Raw genomic sequence first — 20,363 nt, forward strand, 5'->3', positions numbered from 1 at the left:
GCCGGCGTCGCGTCAGTCCCAGGGACCGGTGGGTATGGGGACGTGCGCGGCGCCTGCGGCTCCGCCGGAGCCGCGGGGGTGGAACCACCCTGACCCTCGGCCGAGTCGCGCGAGGGGAGTCCGAAGAGCGGTGTCGCCTCTTGGACTTCTTGGAGTGCTTCGACTTACCCGAAGACTTGGATCCCGACGACCGATGATGACGTCGGCTGCGGCTCCGCGACCGATCCTTGGACCTCCTCCTGGACCGGGATCGAGAGGGGCGCGGAGCCGAGTGGCGAATCTCGAGAAGCTTACGGGACCGCTCCCGTCTAGCCTTCGAGGTCAGGGCCTTGCAGTCCGAACACGACTCCGCGTCGTGGTCGAGGCCCAAGCAGTAAAGGCACCGGCGGTGATGGTCCGTAACCGACATCAAGCGGCTACAGTCAGCACACGCTTTAAAACCAGGCATCCTACCGGCACCGGAGTCGAGACAAGATCAAAAAGGATCGAAAAAGTTAGTCAAAAAATGACTAAAGGGGTAGCTCTCCCGGATCTGCGCTTACTGGCGCGGAAAAAAGAAGAACTGACGTCAGCGCGCGAGGGCGGCGTCCAAGTACTCCGACGACGTCATTCCGGCGCACGACGCAGACGACGGACGCGGAGCCGCAGACGACGCCTAGCGACGCGCAAGGGGTATTGCTGACGAAAAATCTTCCGGATCCAGTCTGACGCCTGGGGATATTCTAAGGTGAGGAATCTAACTAACGTGTTTCTTTCAGATTAATAAATTACTATTTTTATAACTACAGTGTGGGGTTCTTTTTCACTTAACCTACACTATATGATTAGTTCTGGCAAAACAAGCTGTTTAACAATCCTTCTGGACTAAGCCTGAAGGATGCTCTCCACAGCTACCTCCAAGAGAGCTTTCTATGGTTATCTAAGACCACTAAAATCACCATAAGATATGTCTGGATTAATTCAAGGTGCTTCAGTTAAATAAATGTGCACCAAATACTAAGCCAGCCTCCTACAAGCATTCTCCTGCACTCTAGTCAATTATTATTCAGTCTGGAGCTACTAACAGGAGACTTGGTATTTTATTCAGTGTTTTTCCTGTATATTACTTCATTATTTCAACAGCTTCTTCTCTGTCCTTCTTATATCACTGCATTCAGTCTCACACAAGTTGACTCCTCAGGGTTCTGGCCTTTACACACTTAGCCCGCATAACACATAAAAACACTTAGTATGAATAAGCCACAACTATAGCTTTTGTCAAATCTTGTTTTTTATTTATATCCATGTTTAGGGTTCCAACACAATGGTTACGAAATGGTCATAGAAAACCCGGGTGAGATGTAAAGCAGGATCACTACCAACATCAACTACTAACCTTCTATCAGAAAAAAAAAGTAATGTACTTTATCATGCAAACTCTAAGTGTAGTTCGAGAAATCAATACTTTACAATACTGAGAGGTCATCGTACATCACCGTGCAAAGTTGAGCAGTTTCCCTTTAAAAACTGTTTTCCTTGGTTGGGCATTGTAATTATCAACAGACTGCAAACACCTCACATGTAAATACAGAAAACATTAATAATTATAGAGGTCAAGGCCTGAAAGCAAACTTTTCACCTTTTATTCCACACAGTTGTGAAATGAAGAACAGTGATTAAGAAATAGAACATTAAAAGGAATGATTAGACTAAATGAGGGAGTGCTGGGACTAAGACACAACTATTTTTGTTGTGTTACAGTTTGTTGGTGTAATGAAGCAACATTAACAAAGTCCAAAGGAAAACAAAAGCACAAACGTATAAGCTTTAAGACCCATGACCTGTTAACACTAAGAACACACCTCCTTAACATAAATAGGATCAACAAAGCTTTAATGGTAGCAAATATACTTCCTGCTCTAAACTGAAATAAATTACTCTTCGGAAATGTACTTCATTCTGCTGGACACAGTTTTTTCTAGTTTCCCAGTTATGTGGTCAACTTTCAGTTCCAATGCTGCCACCTGCCAGAAGACAAAAAACATTTCAAAACAATGTAAAATAACCAACACTATTACTTCAAAGGTATCTTCCAAGGTATCTCCCAAAAAACATTGACACAGAGAAGGTGGAATATTTACAGACTTCTAAACATCATACTGTACTATACTGAAATACTGTACAATCAGTAAGAAAACATTAACATTTCACAACTAAACTCTGTAGATGGAAGACTTCAGTCAACACAATGTTTACATGACCCCAGCCTCACACATACACCCTGCAGTCCCCTATTGCTTTAAGAAAAAATACAGACATAGCATAAAGGCTTTTGGACTGATGCAAAGATTTAATCAGAAATTGGTTCTTTTATTGCTTTGATAAATGTGGCCGATACTCAAATAACCTTCAAATGAGGAGAGCAGGATTTTAAAGAACCACAAATTAGTGTGAACGCTAAGAGCTGGGATAGAGAACCATCTACAAGAAAAAATGTAATGAAGGAAAGAGCAAACTACTTTCAGGAATGTTCTTTCTCATGGATATACAGACTTTCACAGATTTCTTTACGCAAGCCCTTCATGGAATCCAGAATATTTTTCCTACAAATGTTTGGTTACTGGCTCCAAGTGGCTTTGAGTTTTATCAGCTGTGGATTTTCGAAAATACAACAGAAGTGACATAGAGAATCCATATAAAACGCCACAGATGCCAGTGGCATCACTTCAACCAATTTTGTTCCACAACCCCAGAGATGCATTGGACATAGATGGTAGATCCAAATAAATCATACCAATACACTTGGGGGAGGAGGTGGATTGGGTGGTGGTATAACGAATCTAAGAGGTTACATACCATTCAAAAACCACATTACAGAAGGTAAGTAGGATAAGGTCAGTTCGAATGGATTCCTACCCTACTGAACCCTGAAAGAACAAGTTACTTACCTTCATTAACGATTTATCTGGTAGAAAATCTATCAAGCCACAGATTCGCTACCTTAGAATATTCCCCAGATATCAGACTGGATTTGGAAACTTTTGTTGAGCAGTAACCTGTCTGCCAGTAAGTAGCGCCGTTAATCTCCTCGTGGAGTTGTCCCTGCTAAAAGTGACATGCACGATGCCTATACAGGCATCACCCATGCATGCTGACGTCCGTTTCTTACGCGACGTTTCATGCCAGAAGCCTAGAGCCACGATGAACACTGACCACTGGTGTTCAAATTTATGGCCCTTATAGGGCTTAATCCTTAACTTTGTAATCTGGTTGCAGAGTGGGGAGGATGAGTGGGTTGGTAAGGAACCTGCAGCCAGATGGAGTCTCTACCAGATAAGGAGTTACCGAAGGCAAGCAATTTGTTCAGCTGATTGACGCAGCCCAACACAGCCCCAGGAGCACTAAGGGATCAAGCTCTACCCATCACTTCACTCCTCACCTACCTGGCTCGGCGGGTGACCCAGAACCCAGGGGACTAGGAGCTGGAGGATGGAGCTAGGGAGAGGGGGAAGGAGGCTGGCTGAGGTTGGTCGAGGGGGGACTGGGATTAGGATTGAATGGCATGCCCAGTTCCCTGACCAAGACTCTCTGGAGCTAGGGCCGAATTCATCAGGCTGAGACCCTTTGGCTCCATTAAGCTCCTACTAAGCCCCAGACGAACAAGTTACTTACCTTCGGTAACGATATATCTGTAAGAAACATTAGTTAGTTAGATTTCTCACCTTAGAATATCCCCAGGCGTCAGGCTGGATCCGGAAAGATTTTTCGTCAGCAATACCCCTTGCGCGTCGCTAGGCGTCGTCTGCGGCTCCGCGTCCGTCGTCGTGCGCCAGAATGATGTCGTCTGAGTACTTAGACGTCGCCCTCGCGCGTTGACGTCAGTTCTTGTACATAGCTTTCCGCGCCTGGAACGCAGAGCCATGCAAGAGGCCGACACTGGTGCCAATAAAGTCTAGGGTCCTGAAAAGGATGACCTCAACCCTAGATATCGGTTCGCAGAACGGGGAGGATGGGTGGGTCGGTGAGGAATCTAACTAACTAATGTTTCTTACAGATACATCGTTACTGAAGGTAAGTAACTTGTTCATCTGAAAGAAACATGTTAGTTAGATTCCTCACCTTAGAATAGATACCCCAGCAATACCAACCCCGGCGGTGGGTCTGCGAACCAAGATCACACCAGAAAGTCTTGGAGAACGGAACGGCCAAAGAAGCCGTCTCTCCGGACTTGGCTGTCCAGGCAATAATGCTTGGCAAACGTGTGCAGTGAGGCCCACGTTGCTGCCTGACAAATGTCCTGCAAGGGGACTCCCCGACCCAGGGCAGTCGTCGCCGCCGTGGCCCGAGTGGAATGGGCCCTCAGCCCAACAGTAGGTTCCTTTTTAGCTAAGGAGTAACATGCTTTGATGCACAAAACGACCCACTGAGAGATGGTCCGCTTGTGCACCGCCCGCCCCTTCTTAGCGCCCACGTAGCCAACGAAGAGTTGGTCATCCACCCGGAACTGTTTTGTGCGGTCCAGATAGAAGGAGAGCGCACGTTTTGGGTCCAGACTGTGGAGCCGCTCTTCCTCTTTCGAGGGATGCGGAGGAGGAAAGACTGCCCGATGTGAAAGGCAGTCACAACCTTAGGAAGGAAGTTTGGCGAGTGCGGAGCACAACCTTGTCCGGATGAATAGAAAGGAAAGGAGGCTTAGAAGAGAGAGCCTGGAGCTCACTCACCCTTCTAGCAGAGGTGATGGCTACCAGGAAAGCAGTCTTAAGCGCCAAGAGACGAAGAGGACAATTATGAAGTGGCTCAAAGGGAGCGCACATCAGATATGTCAAAACAAGATTCAAATCCCACTGATGCATTACGAAAGGGACAGGAGGAAACATGTGAGTAATGCCCTTAAGGAATCGGAAAACAAAAGGGGATTTGCAGAGAGAAGGCTGATCAGGAAGGCAGAGATAGCAGAAAGATAACCTTTAAGAGTGCCCAGAGCAGAGCCCTGCTGGGCCAAAGAAAGAAGGAAGAGGAGAACATCAGAAAGAGGGGGGAAAGGGGATCCACAGCCTTTGCTGTGCACCATGCCACAAATTTGTTCCACCTGCAGGCGTATACCGGTTTGTGGAGGGACGCTTGGCTGCCAGAATCACATCACAGACTTCAGGAGGCAAGTCAAATGGCATCAACTGTCGCCGCTCAATCTCCACGCATGGAGGTGGAGGCTGGACAGGTTCGGGTGCAGGACCGTCCCCTGCTGCTGGGACAGAAGGTCCTCCTGAAGAGGCAGTCGTATCGGGGATCGATCGACAGACTGAGTAGCTCGGGATACCAGTACCTTCTTGCCCAATCCGGAGCCACCAAGATGACTTGGGCCTGGTCGCGCCTGATCTTCTTCAGCACTCTGGGCAGAAGTGGTATAGGCGGAAAGGCGTGCAATAGACCACAACTCCATTCGCGACGAAAGGCGTCCCCGAGCGACTGCCGCCTTGGAAAGTCCAATGCGCAGAACTGCTGACATTGCGTGTTCTCTTCGGTGGCGAATAGATCTAACCAAGGCTCTCCCCACTGCCGAAAGAGGCCTTGCACCACATCCGAGTTCAGACGCCATTCGTGATCCATCATGCACCGGCGGCTGAATTTGTCTGCTCTGGCGTTCAGAGAGCCCGCCAGATGTTGAACCACCAGGGTGATGCCCTGATGTTCCAGCCATGTCCGGAGGCGCAGAGCCTCCTGACAAAGGGTCCAAGACCCCACCAAAACCCTGTTTTTTGCAATACCACATGGCGGTGGTGTTGTCAGTGAACACCTGCACCACACTTCCCCGGACAACGGGCAGGAATGCCTTCAGTGCAAGTCGGATCGCTCTCAGCTCCAAAAGGTTGATATGGAGCCGAGACTCCGCCGGAGACCAGAGTCCTCCTCCCCCATGTGGCCCCCCCAACCCAGGAGGGACGCATCCGTCACCACTACGTGCTCCGGTTGGGGTAGGGAGAGGGATCTGCCGCTGACCCAATCGCAGTTCGTAAGCCACCACTGCAACTGCTTCGCTGTGCCCTTTGAGATCAAGATATGGTCGGACAGGTTGCCTAGATGCTGGGCCCACTGAAACTTCAGGACCCACTGCAAAGCGTGATGCACCAACAGGATGCAGGAGGCCATCAGACCCAGAAGCCGCAACAGCAACCTGACCGAAACCCAGGATAGAGGCTGAAAAATGGGAATCAGAGCCTGAATATCCTGGACCCGGGGTTCTGGCGGATAGGCCCGGAACTGCGCCGAGTCAAGAACCGCTCCGATGAAGAGGAGCTTCTGGGAGGGACTCAGATGCGACTTCGGCACATTGACGGAGAACTCCAGCAAATGCAGGAGGTCGGCCGTAGTCTGGAGGTGGGAGACGACTTGCTGGGGCGGACCCGCCTTCAACAGCCAGTCGTCGAGCTAGGGGAAGAGTGGAACCCCTAGTCTGCGCAGATGAGCTGCGACCACCGCCATCACTTTCGTGAACACCCGAGGGGCACTGGTGAGGCCGAAGGGGAGCACGGTGAACTGAAAATGCTCCTGACCCACCGTGAACTGCAGGTAACGCCGGTGGGCCGGCAGACGGGGATGTGGAAATAAGCGTCCTGCAAGTCCAACGCTATCATCCAGTCTCCAGGGTCTAGGGCAGCCAGAACATGAGCTAAGGTGAGCATCTTGAACCTCTCCTTCCGGAGGAAGGCGTTGACGCTCCTGAGGCCGAAGATAGGGCGTAGGACCCCTTTGCCCTTCTTGGGAACCAGAAAGTAGTGGGAATAGCAACCACGACCTACTTGTGGACCAGGAACGTGCTTGACGGCCCCTTTGGCCAAGAGGGCCGCAACTTCCTCCCGCAGAAGATTCAAGTGATCCCCCGACATACGGTGGTACTGCGGTGGCATGGCTGGAGGGGTCGTCTCGAAGGGGAGGGAGTAGCCCCATCGGACGATTTGCAGCACCCACCTGTCCGAAGTGATGGAACGCCAGTGGAGCAGGAGATGGCGAACTCTGCCGCCCACTGGCGTGGAATGGGCCCGAAAGCTCGGACTAGGAGGGCTTTGAGGCGGATGCTGCCGGGGTGGATGTGGACTGACCGGCACGTTGTCCCCCGGTACCGCCTCGGCGGAATCCACGTCCGCATGCAGGTTGAGTCTGCGGCCGGTGGCTAGGCGGACGTGAGGGGGCGCCCCTTCCTTAGACACGGGATCGAGAGGCCCAAGGACTTGGCCGTAGCCCGGGAGTCCTTGAAGCGCGCCAGCGCACTATCCGCCTTCTCGCCAAAAAGGCGAGCGCCATCAAAGGGCATATCCATGAGGGTACTTTGGACATCCCCCGAGAAAGACGTGGACCGCAGCCAGGCGTGGCGACGGAGCGCCACCGTGGTTGACATCACCCTACCCAGTGAGTCCGTAGTGTCTAGTCCACATCGTATAGCGTGTCGTGCTGCATCTTGCCCGTTGGCAGGAGCCTGGGCGAGCCGTGTCCGGGCCTCCTCCGGACACAGGGGCAGCACGTCCTCCACCGTATCCCACAGAGAGTGGGAATAACGGTCCAAGAGGCAAGCGGTATTCAAAGACCGCAGGCCCAAACTATGGGAAGAGAACAGCTTCTTTTCGCACTGTTCCAGCCTCTTGGATTACCGATCCGGAGGAGCGGATGGGAAGGAGGATTGGGAGGTTGAGGCCTGGATAACCAGACTCTCGGGCGTGGGGTGTTGGGACAGAAAACTGGGGTCGCCCGGGACGGGGTGGTGGCGCTGGGCCACGTTCCGATCCACAGGAGGTACTGTGGAGGGCTTGGACCAGGTGCCCTGCAGAACGTCCACTAGTGCCTCACTGAACTGCAGCAGAGGCTCCGAGGAGCTTGCTGACGGTTGAAGCACTTCAGTGAGGAGGTTAGTCCGCACGGCCACAGCAGGCAACTCCAGCCCAAGGGCGTCGGCCGCCTTGCGCAGCACCACTGAAAAAGCTGCACCTTCCTCCGAGGCCACAGTCGGAGGAGAGATGAAACCAGTGTCCGGGGAGGTGTCCAGACCACTGGTGTGAGAAGTTGGCCTGATATATGATGTCACTAGTTCTAGTGTACACCTTGTATCAGTCCAAACAACCCTTATGGTGATTGGTTGTAAAGTCAACCTTATAGACCAGCTATCCTAGTGGTAGCATGGACAAGAGCAGTCTTAGGCTAAACTCTGTATGGCATGTGAAGCCAGCTGTTATACCATTTGCAACCCCTTGAATACCAAATGAAAGGACACCACAACAGATATATTATAAAAATAGAATGTATTTATTCTAGTCAAAACAACCTCAGCACTCTTTATGAGATTCGAGGTAAGTACAACACAGTCTTATTTAAGCATATATAAGTCACACAGGTAAGTAATATAGTTAGGCCCTAGGGGCCACGCAAACCATATACTAAGTAAGTGGTATAAGAACCACTGTCACGAACACAGGATAGGCCTTGGCAATCGCTGGGGCTACACTATCCTATCAGTTGCTAGGCAGTGGGAGGCCCACGGGATTCAGGTGCAGAGTGGAAACACTCACGCGTAATGCGTTAAAGTCGATAGAAATAGTAGTATTTAGTAATTAAGAGTTTTAGGACACTTCGGATGGAACTAGGAGTTAGAGACTTGGAAACTAGACACTTGGATAGTCAATACCCTTGTGAGCACCAGAGTACTCAAGTTACCTAGCCCACGGGCTACGGGTGCATAGGTGTGAACTTGCGTCGGGTTTCGTCGTCGACTCCTATGGATGCCTGAAGAAAGTTGCTGACAGGCAGTCAGTGAAGAGTGTCCGGTGGATTCCAAGGATGGAATCAGGAAGGAGGATACCTGCAAGCAGAGGGGACAGAGTCTAGGTCACCAGCCAGGAGCCGGGAAGGAACCAGGAAGGAACCAGGCGATGTCGGGGAGATGCAGGTGAAGAGGTGAAGCTTGTCGCAGCAGCCACGGGTACCAGGAGGCGTCGAGGACAACCAGAACCAGGAGGCGAGCTGTCCCACGAAGGCTCTTGCTGTCGGCGGCGTCGATGTCGAGCTAGGACCCAACAAGCCTTGGCAAGCGTAACCCACACAGGATGGAGGACTTGCTTCTGTCGCAGACCAGGAAGGTCTGGGGTGCTTCCCTTTCACAGGGGAGCGGGTGCCAGTCTGGAGGAGCCGGACCAGCAAGGCAAAATTGAAGGTTCGTCGTCACAGAGGTCACTAGCCAACGGGCCAGCAACCGGACAACACGTCGAGTAACTCAGGTGCAGAAGGGCCCCACGTAGAACACGTGAAGTGTGGGGAGCTGATCTTCTTTGCAGATGGTGCTTGGGATTGGGGCTTCTCAATTCCCCAAGCACAGCCTCGAGGAAGCCTCAGAAGTCGCGCTAGTCAGTTACAAGCCACTTTTCCCAAGTCGCCGGTCCCACATCCCTCGTCGCCTCCACGCCACACAGTGATAGGTACACATGTGTCTATATATAAGGTAGGTATAGGAATACTACACCTAAGCAAGGGGTGATTACACGACCTTGCCCCAGCTGAGTGATCAGCCAGTTGTTTCAAAACGGTAGGCCAGGCCAGGGGTGGCATAATACATGCTGCAGCCCCTGGTAGGCCTAGGGTACACCTATGCCCTGGGTACCTAGGATACACTGTACAGGGTCCAATAAGGTGATCCTTACCAATTGGGTATGTACCTAGGGTACATGGAGTCCTTTTCAAAGAGAGAGCAGACAGCCTGAGACCCTGAATGGCAGGATCTCAGGCCAACTAAGTCGAAAAACCAGCTAGACAATAGGCAAAAAGTTGGGGGTAACCATAGTCAGATATCCACCTCACAACCCCCCCCCCCCCCCAACGAAGGGAGATAAGGCTGTCCTTGACCAGGTAAGCCTATATTGCCTAAGTGGCAATATAAGGAAGAACCAGCACTGGCATGGTTACCCCATCTCATGGTCCACTAAGCAATCCCTCACCCGAATGGTATCATAGGGTCTCCACCATAGGGAATCTCTACCTTTGGTGTGTCTTGGCAAAGTAAAAGGCTGGTGTTGAGATGGAGTACTGAAGTGAGTGTCCTCAAAGTGAGGCCTCAGCTTCCTCCAATCATCCTCCACCATGGATGCCTTTCTTTCTTTAACTGAGTTGCACTGTGCTCTCAGGGTCAGCCTCTGGCTACCTAAAGCTGGAGGCTGGGTCCCTTTAGTGGGCTTACTGGAGGGACAGGTCAGGTTTGGGGCCCTAAGGTCCCATGTTTGCCTGTGCCCAACAGAATCCCTCTGGGGGAGGTCCCTAACTACCTGTAAAGGAGATCCCTCAGGAACGTTTTTACCCATCACCTGGCTAGGGCTACTAGCCAGGCAGTCCTCATTCTTTTGATGGGGGGGGGGGGGTTCTTGTGGATAGGGGCCCTCTTGGGGTCCACTGCCCTCCCTGACCTCTGCAGCCCTGGGCTGACTGAGGCAGGGTAGAGAGAGGCAGGCTACCTGCACCAGACTGGGTTCCACCTTGGAAGGGTCCACTGACATCAGAGGCTCTGCCATGCCAGGCCTGGCCTGGCTACCTCTGGGGCAGTTCTTTCACAAGGGGTGAGGTCAGATCCCTGAGGAGGCTGACCTTTTCCTAATGTCTGGGGAGAGGGAGACTTTTCTTCCTCCCCACTACTCTCTGTTTGTGTGGAGTGATCCATAGTTTCAGGCTTTACTACACCTATGTCAGTCTGAGTATGGACTGAGACCATTACAGTCCTGCCAACCTTTTCAGGGAGGCACTTAGTTTGGGTTTGAGCTGTGACTGACACAGCTCTGCCAATCTCTACAGGGAAGTCTGTCTTTGCCTGAGCTGTGGCTACCACTGCCCTTCCTACCTTTTCAGGGAGGAAATCTACTTGGACATGGGTTGTGGCTGGCACAACCCCACTACCCTTTTGTGAAAGGCCTACCATTTTAGAATGGGTGTCTTGTTCAACTCCAGCCCAAGCAGAGAGCTCCAAGTCATTCCCCAGTAAGCAGTCTACAGGCAAGGTTGGAGACACTGCCACCCTTTTAGGGCCAATGACACCTCCCCAGCTGAGACATACCTCTGCCATGGGATGACTATTCTGTTTGCCATCAATGTTAGTTACCTGGTATGAGAAACCAGGCAAAAGCTGCTCGGAGGGAACTAGCCTATGGGCCACCATAGTGATGCTAGCTCCAGTGTCTCTGTAGGCCTCGGCTTTTCTACCATTGATGTAGGGCTCCTGTCTGTACCTACCCAAGGTGTTGGGACAGGCAGTGAAGTTGGCAAACCCCATGCCACCATCACAGACAAGAGTAGCTGCTGTAGGGGAATTGGCTAAGCCAGGGTCCCCCTGTGTTCCCCAAGAAAACCCAACCACATTTTTGAGGGCACTCCCACCACCTGGGGGATTACTGCTGACAGTAATAGGTGGTGTGACAGGAGTAATTGGAGGAACAGTTTTGGTTTTAGCCTTTGGGCAACTGCTGTCAGTTTTCCAATGCCCAGGAATTTTACATTCATGGCAGTAAGGCTTTTTGACTGTGGTAGAGGAGGGAGCTTGGGACCCACCACCCTGTGTGGAGTTTTGGGGCCCTGAGGAAGATTTCTCTTTTGTTTTATCCCCACCCTTCTCTTGAGGCTTGGTGGTATCTTTCTTTTGGTCACCACCCTGATTTTTAGGCCTAATCCTGGTCCTGACCCATTTATCTGCCCTCTTTCCCAATTCTTGGGGAGAGGTCAAATCTGAGTCTACCAGGTGTTGATGGAGAAGCTGGTTTTCACAGTTACTAAGGATCTGCTCCCTCATAATCAAGTTGTACAATCCTGTATAGCCCTGCACCTTGCTGCCAGTTAACCAACCCTCCAAAGCCTTAGTGGCACAATCCACAAAATCAGACCAGTCCTGTGTCTGAGTCTTCTGGGTGTCTCTGAACAACAACCTATATTGCTCAGTGGTTAAGCCAAACCCATCTATCAGAGCACTCTTCAGGACTTTGTAATTGTTAGCATCCTCATCATTGACTGTGAGGAGCTTGTCTCTACCTTTGTCAGAAAAGGAGAGCCACAAGATAGCTGCCCACTGACTCTGGGGTACCTGCTGTACTTTGCAGGCCCTCTCCAAAGCAGTCATCCACTTGTGGAGGTCATCCCCATTCTGATATGGGGGGACTATCTTGCTTAGGTTTCTATGGTCATAAGACCTATTCCTATCTCTAGGAATGTTGCTGCCACCCGTGGGTTCTGACCCACACAATTTTTGCTCTCTGGCCAGAGAAAGCTTCTCTTTGGCAAGGGCAAGTTCTTCCCTTTCAATCCTCAGTTTGGCTTCCTTCATTCTGGCCTCATACTCTCTCCTCTGGGGGGGAAGTCATCCCCCTGTGGGATGAAGCATTGGAGCTTCTTGAGTGATAGGAGTGGAGAGAGTCCCCTGAGGGAGCCCTACCCCTCCTATCTCTCTTTTTAAGATTACTTGGGGGCCTGTAAGGGAAGCTCCCATGCAAGCTCCCATGCAAGCTTAAGTTAGCCTGACTAAGTCTTCTGACTGGGGTCTTGCTACCTCCCTCTTCCTCTGAGGTCTCTTCTGACTCATCTGTATCAGTTAAGTCAGGGGTCTCTTCTGTGGAGGGGAGGCCCTTATCTACAGCTATGGCACCATACTTGGCAGCTCTTTCAGCATCATAGGCCTCCAGAAGCTCCACTAGCTGTCTAAGGGTAGGGTTGGAACCCTGTTTTAATCTCCTGGAGGTACACAGTTGTCTCATCTCCTGGAAAGTGAATGCATCATATCTAGAGGGAATCTGTCTAGGATTCTCCTCTCCTGAGGGAGTATCAGTGTGATCTCCATTCAGGGACATGATTCTAGTGAGGGTGTGGTGTGTGTGCTGGAGCAGGGTTTTCTATTGAAAATTTATTGAGATTTAAACTCCAGTTTTGTTTATATGTCATGATTAAAATTACTGATAATTAATCATTAATTACTAATTTTGTTAAAGTTCTTGATTAATCAACATTACTAATGAGAGAAATTACACGTGGGAATGCATTTATGTTGCCTAATTAATACGTGAACTAAGTTGGTGTGCAAATTAATAAAATAAGTGTTACAAAAGTGCTGTTTGTTTTGTGTTTGCGCTTTAAAATTAACGTGCTTTAATGCTTCTTTATGTCGCAGAAGGCTAGGTAATTGCATACACATAAGGGTATTAGTGGGTATTAACACTGTATTGTCATTACGATGTAGTAACGTTGTTTTGTGTTTCTTTTAATTAAGATGGTCTGTTTTGGCCTAATCCAAGATGGCCGCTATTTACAGCCTGCACTCGAGTGATTGAAATTTGACAAGAGGCCTCGCTGAACATGGTTGGAAGTCACCTGACCACAGCCTCTGTCTGTATTGAAAGTTTCCGTGAGGACAGCGGCTCCAGGCTCGCTGCCAATTGCCCTTGGAAAAGAATAAAGCCACAATGAACTCTGATAAACTTGCGGTGGCTTCACTATGATTCCGAGGAAGAGCATTCATGGATGTTTCATTTTTTCAGTTTGAGTTTCCTTCTTCCGTGTTTTTATTTTTTGGTAGCAGTATGATGGTTTTAGATTATTGTCTTGATCTGATAGATTGCTTGTACATAGGCTTTTGGATTTATTGATTTATTGGTTGATGATGATATATGTACTAATACTATATGTTGAAGTCGTCGTTTTGAGTTCTATGTAGTGTGTACGGCTTCTGGAACGTGGGGAGCTGGTGACGGTTCCGTAGTAGGGCAGAGGGAAGTGAGTGCTGCTCTCGGGATAGACGGGATTGTTGGAATTACCTGTATGTATGCAGGAAAAACGTGTGACAATTGAAGTTGCGCGTCGCATTGTCTGGGTTCGGAATCAGTGACATCGTTGTGTGTTACTACTAGAGACATATTTTCAGTATAAAAGGAGTGCGTATGGTAGCGAAGGTTATCTGTGAAACTCTGGTCTTAAGTCCCAGGGATCCGTAAGGTTTGCCGTTAAAGCTTACTGTTGGAGAAGTAATAGGTATTCTCTGAGCTTGCCTGAAGGATTGGGCAGAGGTAAGCGCTGCTTGGTTAACGTGTGTTATAATTCTGTAGTGGGACAGACTGTTCGCTGTTCTCGGGAAGGGCAGGATTCTGTGTGGATGTGCTACATTTTTCCTGGTATGAAAGTGCGTGAATGTATGAGCATTTAGTTGATTGTGAGACTCTTTGGAGCATTCCTAGAGGAAAAGGTTAATGGATGCATGCTAGAAGGGCAGAGTAGAGGGATGTGCTACTGTGTCAACGAAAGTAATAATTCCGTGGTAGAGCAGAGGCAAGCGCTGTTCTAGAGAGAAGCGGGATTCTTGTGGAAAAGACTTTTCTTTAGTATTCTATGGTTAGCGAAGCAGACAATGGAGATGTTTATATGTTGTAACTAATAGATCTTGTAGAATCTGAAACGAAGTCTACTGAGAAGATTTTGTAAAGGAGGGGTAGACGAGTGACAGGAGACAGAAGCAGAAGCGTCTGCAGCGACTACTGACGTCAGGGAGACAGAGACAAACCGCGCTGTGATTGGACAGTGGATTAGAACAGTGCTCGCGCTGGGATTGGTGCGTTGGTGTGAGCCGCGCAGGGATTGGAAGGAGTACAGGGTGACGTAGACGTTCCAGGATTGGTGCGTTAGTGTGAGTTGCGCTATTATTGGACAAAAGATCATACAGTTGCGGAAGAGACTAGAGAATAGTGGTAAACGCTAAAATGTATTACCAAACGGAGGAAAAGAAGAAGAAATCCTTGTTCGGCAAAATTAAAAGATGGTTCGACAAGGATAAGAACATAATAACTAGAGAAGGTGAATTGCTACCTCCGACAAGAACTCCTGCATCCTTCATGGTTGCGAAATATGGGTATCATACCTGTATATGGTTAGACAACTGGGCTAAGTACACTAAGGAGGATGGTGTTTTAGCGTTCCCGGAACATGGTTCATTTAATCTGGCTGTGTTAAGAAATTTACGGGAAAAGATGATGTGTCTGGAGTATAGACCAAGGCCGACACAGTCGAGGCTTTGGTAGAATGGGAAGATGAGGTACATGAGCGAGAAAAGCAGAGGAGTGGAGGCAATTATAGGTATATTTTTGGGAGGAAATATGATCGTGAAACTCATCATGATCGAATGAGGAGATGGCGAGATGCTAGTATGTCAGAGGGATTATATCCTATGAGGACAGTTGACGAGAAGGAAGAGAGGAAGGGTACGGAAAAGGTGCCTGATGCAGAAGTGAGAAGGTATGGGGCTAATGATTATGAGGATGAGGTCTTGGATGACATGATTTACAAGAGACCACCTCCATATAGACCAGAACCAGAAGAGAGAACGCCAGTTGCTACTCCTATCAGAGATACTTTGCGAATTGTTAAAACTGAGGTTGTGACACCTGATCTGAAAAGTGGTAGCTCTTTCACGGAGAGAGAGAGAGAGAGAGAGAGAGAGAGAGAGAGCGAGAGAGAGAGAATCGAATTGGTGATGAGAAAACAAGAGAATTAGCCAGAACTACATCTGAGCTGACTGAGAAAATTAGAGAGCTGACGAAAAATCTAGAAGCTGTTACAGTGCCTGTAACCATAGGTCCGGTTGTGCCTATTTTTGATAAACAAAAAATGGGTGAAAATGGTTTGACAGTTCCCTATGTTGGAAATGGTTTGACTGGTTCTTGTTCTTTGGAGGAATCAGGAATGAGGACGGGAGAAAATAATATGAGACAGTTGAGACATGACACATGTAGTGGAGGATCAGATGTACAGCTTAATTCAGGATTGAATGCTGGTTGTGTAGGAGGATCAATTTTGGAACCACAGAGGATGGCAGAACAAGTGGGTGTAGTGAAAAAATCTACTGAAATAACAGCTGAAGATTTGAATGATTGGTTGAAAGTTCTTCAAAAAAAGGATAAAGATTCACAGGCAATTGATGTGAATTGGAGGAGCTTATTGCAGGAACAATTCCAACAGAAATATTGAAAAACCATCATGATGGAGAGTAGTTATTCAAGTGCAAGAGCATTACCTGGAGGGCTAAGAGTACACATGACAGGTTAAAAGCAATAGCGAGTGAACTAGGAGTTGACATGGATAAGGTGAAAGCTTTGCAGAAGTCTTACAGGATGGATTTCTCGGATAAAGACATTGAAAATCTAAATGGTATTGGCAGAATAGGGCAGATTAAGGAAATGATTGCCTTATTGCGAAAATGGGGTGATGTGAAAAAGTGGAAGGATAGATGGTACAAGAAAAGGGAAGATTCAGTGGACAGGACTTATTCAGCTTTCCCTATGAGAGAAAAAGAAAAAACAGTGGATGCTTATCCTATGAGAGAGATTCCTGGAGGAGGACATGTACATGTCCCATGGACTAGACAGGATATTTTGTCATTTACGAATGATTTCCCTAGACTGAGAGAAAAGCCCGTCGAGTGGTATAGGCAGGTAGATAGGTTTGTGAAATTGTCAAAAGTGCTGTGGATTGATCTGAATAGTCTGTTTGATATAATTGTTCCAGCAGACTTGTGGGCAGAGTGTAAAATAGTTGTAGATTGGCCTGCTAAGGAGTACCCAAGAGATCCGAAAACAGGAGCTCCAGACCCAGAGGTCATGAGGAAGTATGAACAGGTTATTGTGTTCCTGAAAAATAAGGTACCCCCAAAAGAGACAGACTGGGTAAAGATAGATCGAACACATCAGGAAGCGAAAGAATCAGTTCATGCTTTTTTTGAAAGGCTGATACTGGCTTTTAAACAGTTCAGTGGAGATGAACACCTGGGTGATAAGGATTTGAGTCATTTTGTATACAGGTTTGTATATGGCTTGAGACCTGAAATCAGTGAAAGGATTCGTGAGCACACAGTTGACTGGCAGAGTAAAAAGATTGATGAAATCTTAAGACATGCAAAATACTTCAGTGATGAGATTGAGGCAAAGCAGAGAAAGCTGAAAGAAAAGGCAATGTGGGCACAGATGAAAGTTGCAGAAAGACAAGAAGCACAGCTGGTGGAACAAGCAAACAATCCAGGAAATAGGCCCAGATATGGCACAGGAAAGGGAAAGGGGAATCTAGAAGAAGCGAAGAAGAAGTTCCCTTGTCACAACTGTGGACAATTGGGGCATTGGAGATCCGAGTGTACCAATCCACCATTAGTGAGTAATAAGAATAAATCATTGAATCAACAGGTGCAGAACGAGGGGTGTAATCATCAGCAGCAACAGCAGAAGGTTGTCAGACAGCAGAGTCAAGAGCCAAAGCCGCCCTTGCCGCAGAATAGAGGGTCCCAAAAGTATAACCAGGACTCAGGATTCTACAATGATGAGCAGGTAAACAAACCGAGACGTTCAAACCCGGTACAGCAGTACTGGTTAAAGAATGAGGGGAGTGAGTCTGAAGGGGACTATTGACGGTGCCGAAGAGAGGAGGAAGAGTGCATACTTGGTGCAACTCTAGAAATGGACCAGGCAGGACCATTTGTAGATGGGAAAATAAATGGGGAAAGTGTTACTTTTTTGGTAGACACAGGAGCGACGAGATCAACTGTCAGGTCAGTAGATATTAGAAATCTTCCTCTCTCGGACGAAGCAATCCAAGTGGTTGGTGTAGCAAATACACAGATTAAGACTCGTCTTACCGAACCAGTAAGGGTAAGAATAGGGAAATTTTCAGACATGCACAGATTTGTAGTCTGTGACACTAGTCCAGTGAACTTGTTAGGTAGGGACCTATTGTGTAAGATGAATTGCACAATTTTCTGTACTCCGGATGGAATAGCTTTTGAGACACCAGATGAGGATGTGTTGTACAGGATGACTCTAGATAATAGAGAGAGTGAGATTGTTGGTACGTATGCTGTGTTTAATCCAGACGATTTGCCTCAAGAGTTGAGACACACAGTGAAAACAGCGGTTTGGGATTTTACTGGAGAAGATGTGGGATTGATGAATAATGTAGATCCAGTGAAGATTTCAGTGAAAGAAGGAATTGTTTATCCTAATATCCCACAGTATAGATTGACACCAGAAATAATTGAGGGAATAACCCCTATAATTGACAAGATGATTCAACAGGGTGTTTTGAGAGAATTACTGAGTAGCCCGTGTAATTCACCGATAATGGGGCTAAAGAAACCTAATGGAAAATTCAGGATTGTACAAGATTTGAGAAAAGTTAACAAAATTGTGGTGGCATGTTGTCCCATTGTGCCAAATCCGTCAGTGATTTTGTATCAGATTCCTCATGATGCTAAGTGGTACACGGTAATTGATTTGTGTCATGCTTTCTTTTCAATTCCATTGCATCATGACAGCCAGCCGATTTTTGCATTTCGGTTTGGACAGCGTATTTTAGCATGGTGTCGTATCCCACAGGGGTATACAGAGAGTCCATCGATATTCAATCAGTTATTGAAGAAGTCTTTGGAGAGTTTGATCATGCCTGAAAGCTCAGTACTAGTGCAGTACATCGATGACCTACTTGTGGCATCGAAGACACGTGAAGCTTGTGAAGTAGATACCATAGCTTTACTGAATCATCTGGCAGATGGAGGGTTAAAGGTATCTCCAGCCAAATTGCAATTTTGCAAGAAAGAGGTGCATTATCTTGGACACAATATTGAAAAGGGTCTGAGAAAGGTGACTGATGACAGGATTAAGATTATCAGAGGAATGAGAGCCCCAATGACCCAGAGAGAAGTGAGGATGTTTCTGGGGATGGTAGGTTATTGTCGTCAGTGGATAAGTAATTTCTCCCTGATAGCAAAGCCACTGATTAAATTGACCAAAAGTGAGGTGAGAGACCCATTGGAACTGGATGCAGAACAAATGGCAGCATTTGAAGAGTTAAAGAGCAGAATGTGTGAAGCTCCTGCTTTGGGAATGCCAGACTATGAGAAGGAGTTTGAGTTATACTGCAGTGAGAGAAATGGTTGTGCACTTTCAGTGTTGATTCAGAAACACGGACAACTGAGAAGGCCAATTGCGTACTTCTCATCAACACTTGACCCCGTAGCTGTGGGTTTGCCAGGTTGCCTGAAAGCAGTAGCTGCTACATGCAGAAGCTTGGAACAGAGTGAGGGTATAATAATGGGATATCCTGTAAGGGTATTCGTACCTCATGATGTGGCAATTCTTTTGACAAGAAGCAGAACTCAGTATATGTCACATAGTCGACTGACTAAATATGAGAAAATCATATTGGGAGCATCAAATGTGACTCTTGAGAGATGTGTAAATGTGAATCCAGCAACTTTGTTGCCAGATGCTGAAAATGTGAATGTGGGAGATGATGTTGATCATGATTGTTTGGATGTGCTTGACTACTGCACAAAACCCAGACCAGACATAAGAGATTTGCCATTACCTGAGAGTGATCATGTGTTGTTTGTGGATGGCTCATGTCTGAGAACTGATGATGGTGTGCTGAGTGCAGCATATGCAGTGTGCAAGGTTTCAGAAGTTATGGAAGCTTCGTCTTTGAAAGGAGTAAGATCTGCTCAAGTGGCTGAATTGGTGGCATTGACTAAAGCTTGCAAAATTGGGAAGAATCTGAGAGTGACTGTGATGACTGATAGTCAGTATGGATTTGGAGTGGTTCATGATTTTGGCCAACTTTGGCTTCAGAGAGGTTTCTGGACGTCGAGTGGGACTCCAATAAAGAATGCTGAAGTGATTGGGAAGTTGCTTGAGGCGATACAGCTGCCTAAAGAACTAGCAGTTGTAAAATGTGCTGCTCATGGACAAGGAGATGATTTTGTTACTCTTGGTAATCGTTTTGCCAATGACATAGCACAGTATTGTGCAAAGAACAATCATTCGATTAACAGGGGACGAGAAAGGGAGATGTCTTTTTGTTCTGTGATGTTTACTAATGTCCTGGAAACGTGGGATGAAGTGAAACAGTTGCAGGATGAAGCAGGAAATGAGAGATTGGATTAAGGCAGGTTGTGCCCAAAGAGAGACAGATCATGTTTGGATCTATAGAGATGGAAGACCAGTCATGCCAAATAGCATGTTGTCAACAATGGCAAGGATGTATCATGGCCAGGGACATCTGGGGAGGGACGCTATGATTAGGTCCTTTAAGCAAACCTGGTACAATGCAAAGTTCAGGTTGATTGCAGAGAGCATCTGTCAAAGATGTTTAATTTGTCAGCAGTTCAATACTGGAAAGAAGACAGTGGTAAGCCTAGGAACAATAGGCAGAGAAGGAGGTCCTTTTACCAGAATGCAAATAGATTTCATTGAAATGCCCCAAGTGAACATATTGAGGTATGTTCTAGTGGTAGTCTGTTTGTTTTCAAGATGGGTGGAGGCCTATCCGACTAGGAGAAATGATGGAATAACAGTGGC

General features: G+C 47.8%; 1 protein-coding gene across 2 annotated transcripts in view; it reads right to left on the reverse strand.

The window, feature by feature from the left end:
* Positions 1-1,250: 1,250 nt before the first annotated feature.
* Positions 1,251-20,363, reverse strand: part of TDRD1 (tudor domain containing 1) — a 1,654,170-nt gene continuing 1,635,057 nt past the window's right edge. For both annotated transcript variants that reach the window (XM_085603291.1, XM_085603292.1), the window contains one exon: positions 1,251-2,003. In XM_085603291.1, coding sequence (XP_085459417.1) covers positions 1,914-2,003 — 90 coding nt within the window. In that variant the 3' untranslated portion in view covers positions 1,251-1,913. The remainder of the gene's footprint in view (positions 2,004-20,363) is intronic.

This window comes from Triturus cristatus, chromosome 1_2 (assembly GCF_964204655.1).
Source record: "Triturus cristatus chromosome 1_2, aTriCri1.1, whole genome shotgun sequence".
Classification (NCBI taxonomy): domain Eukaryota; kingdom Metazoa; phylum Chordata; class Amphibia; order Caudata; family Salamandridae; genus Triturus; species Triturus cristatus.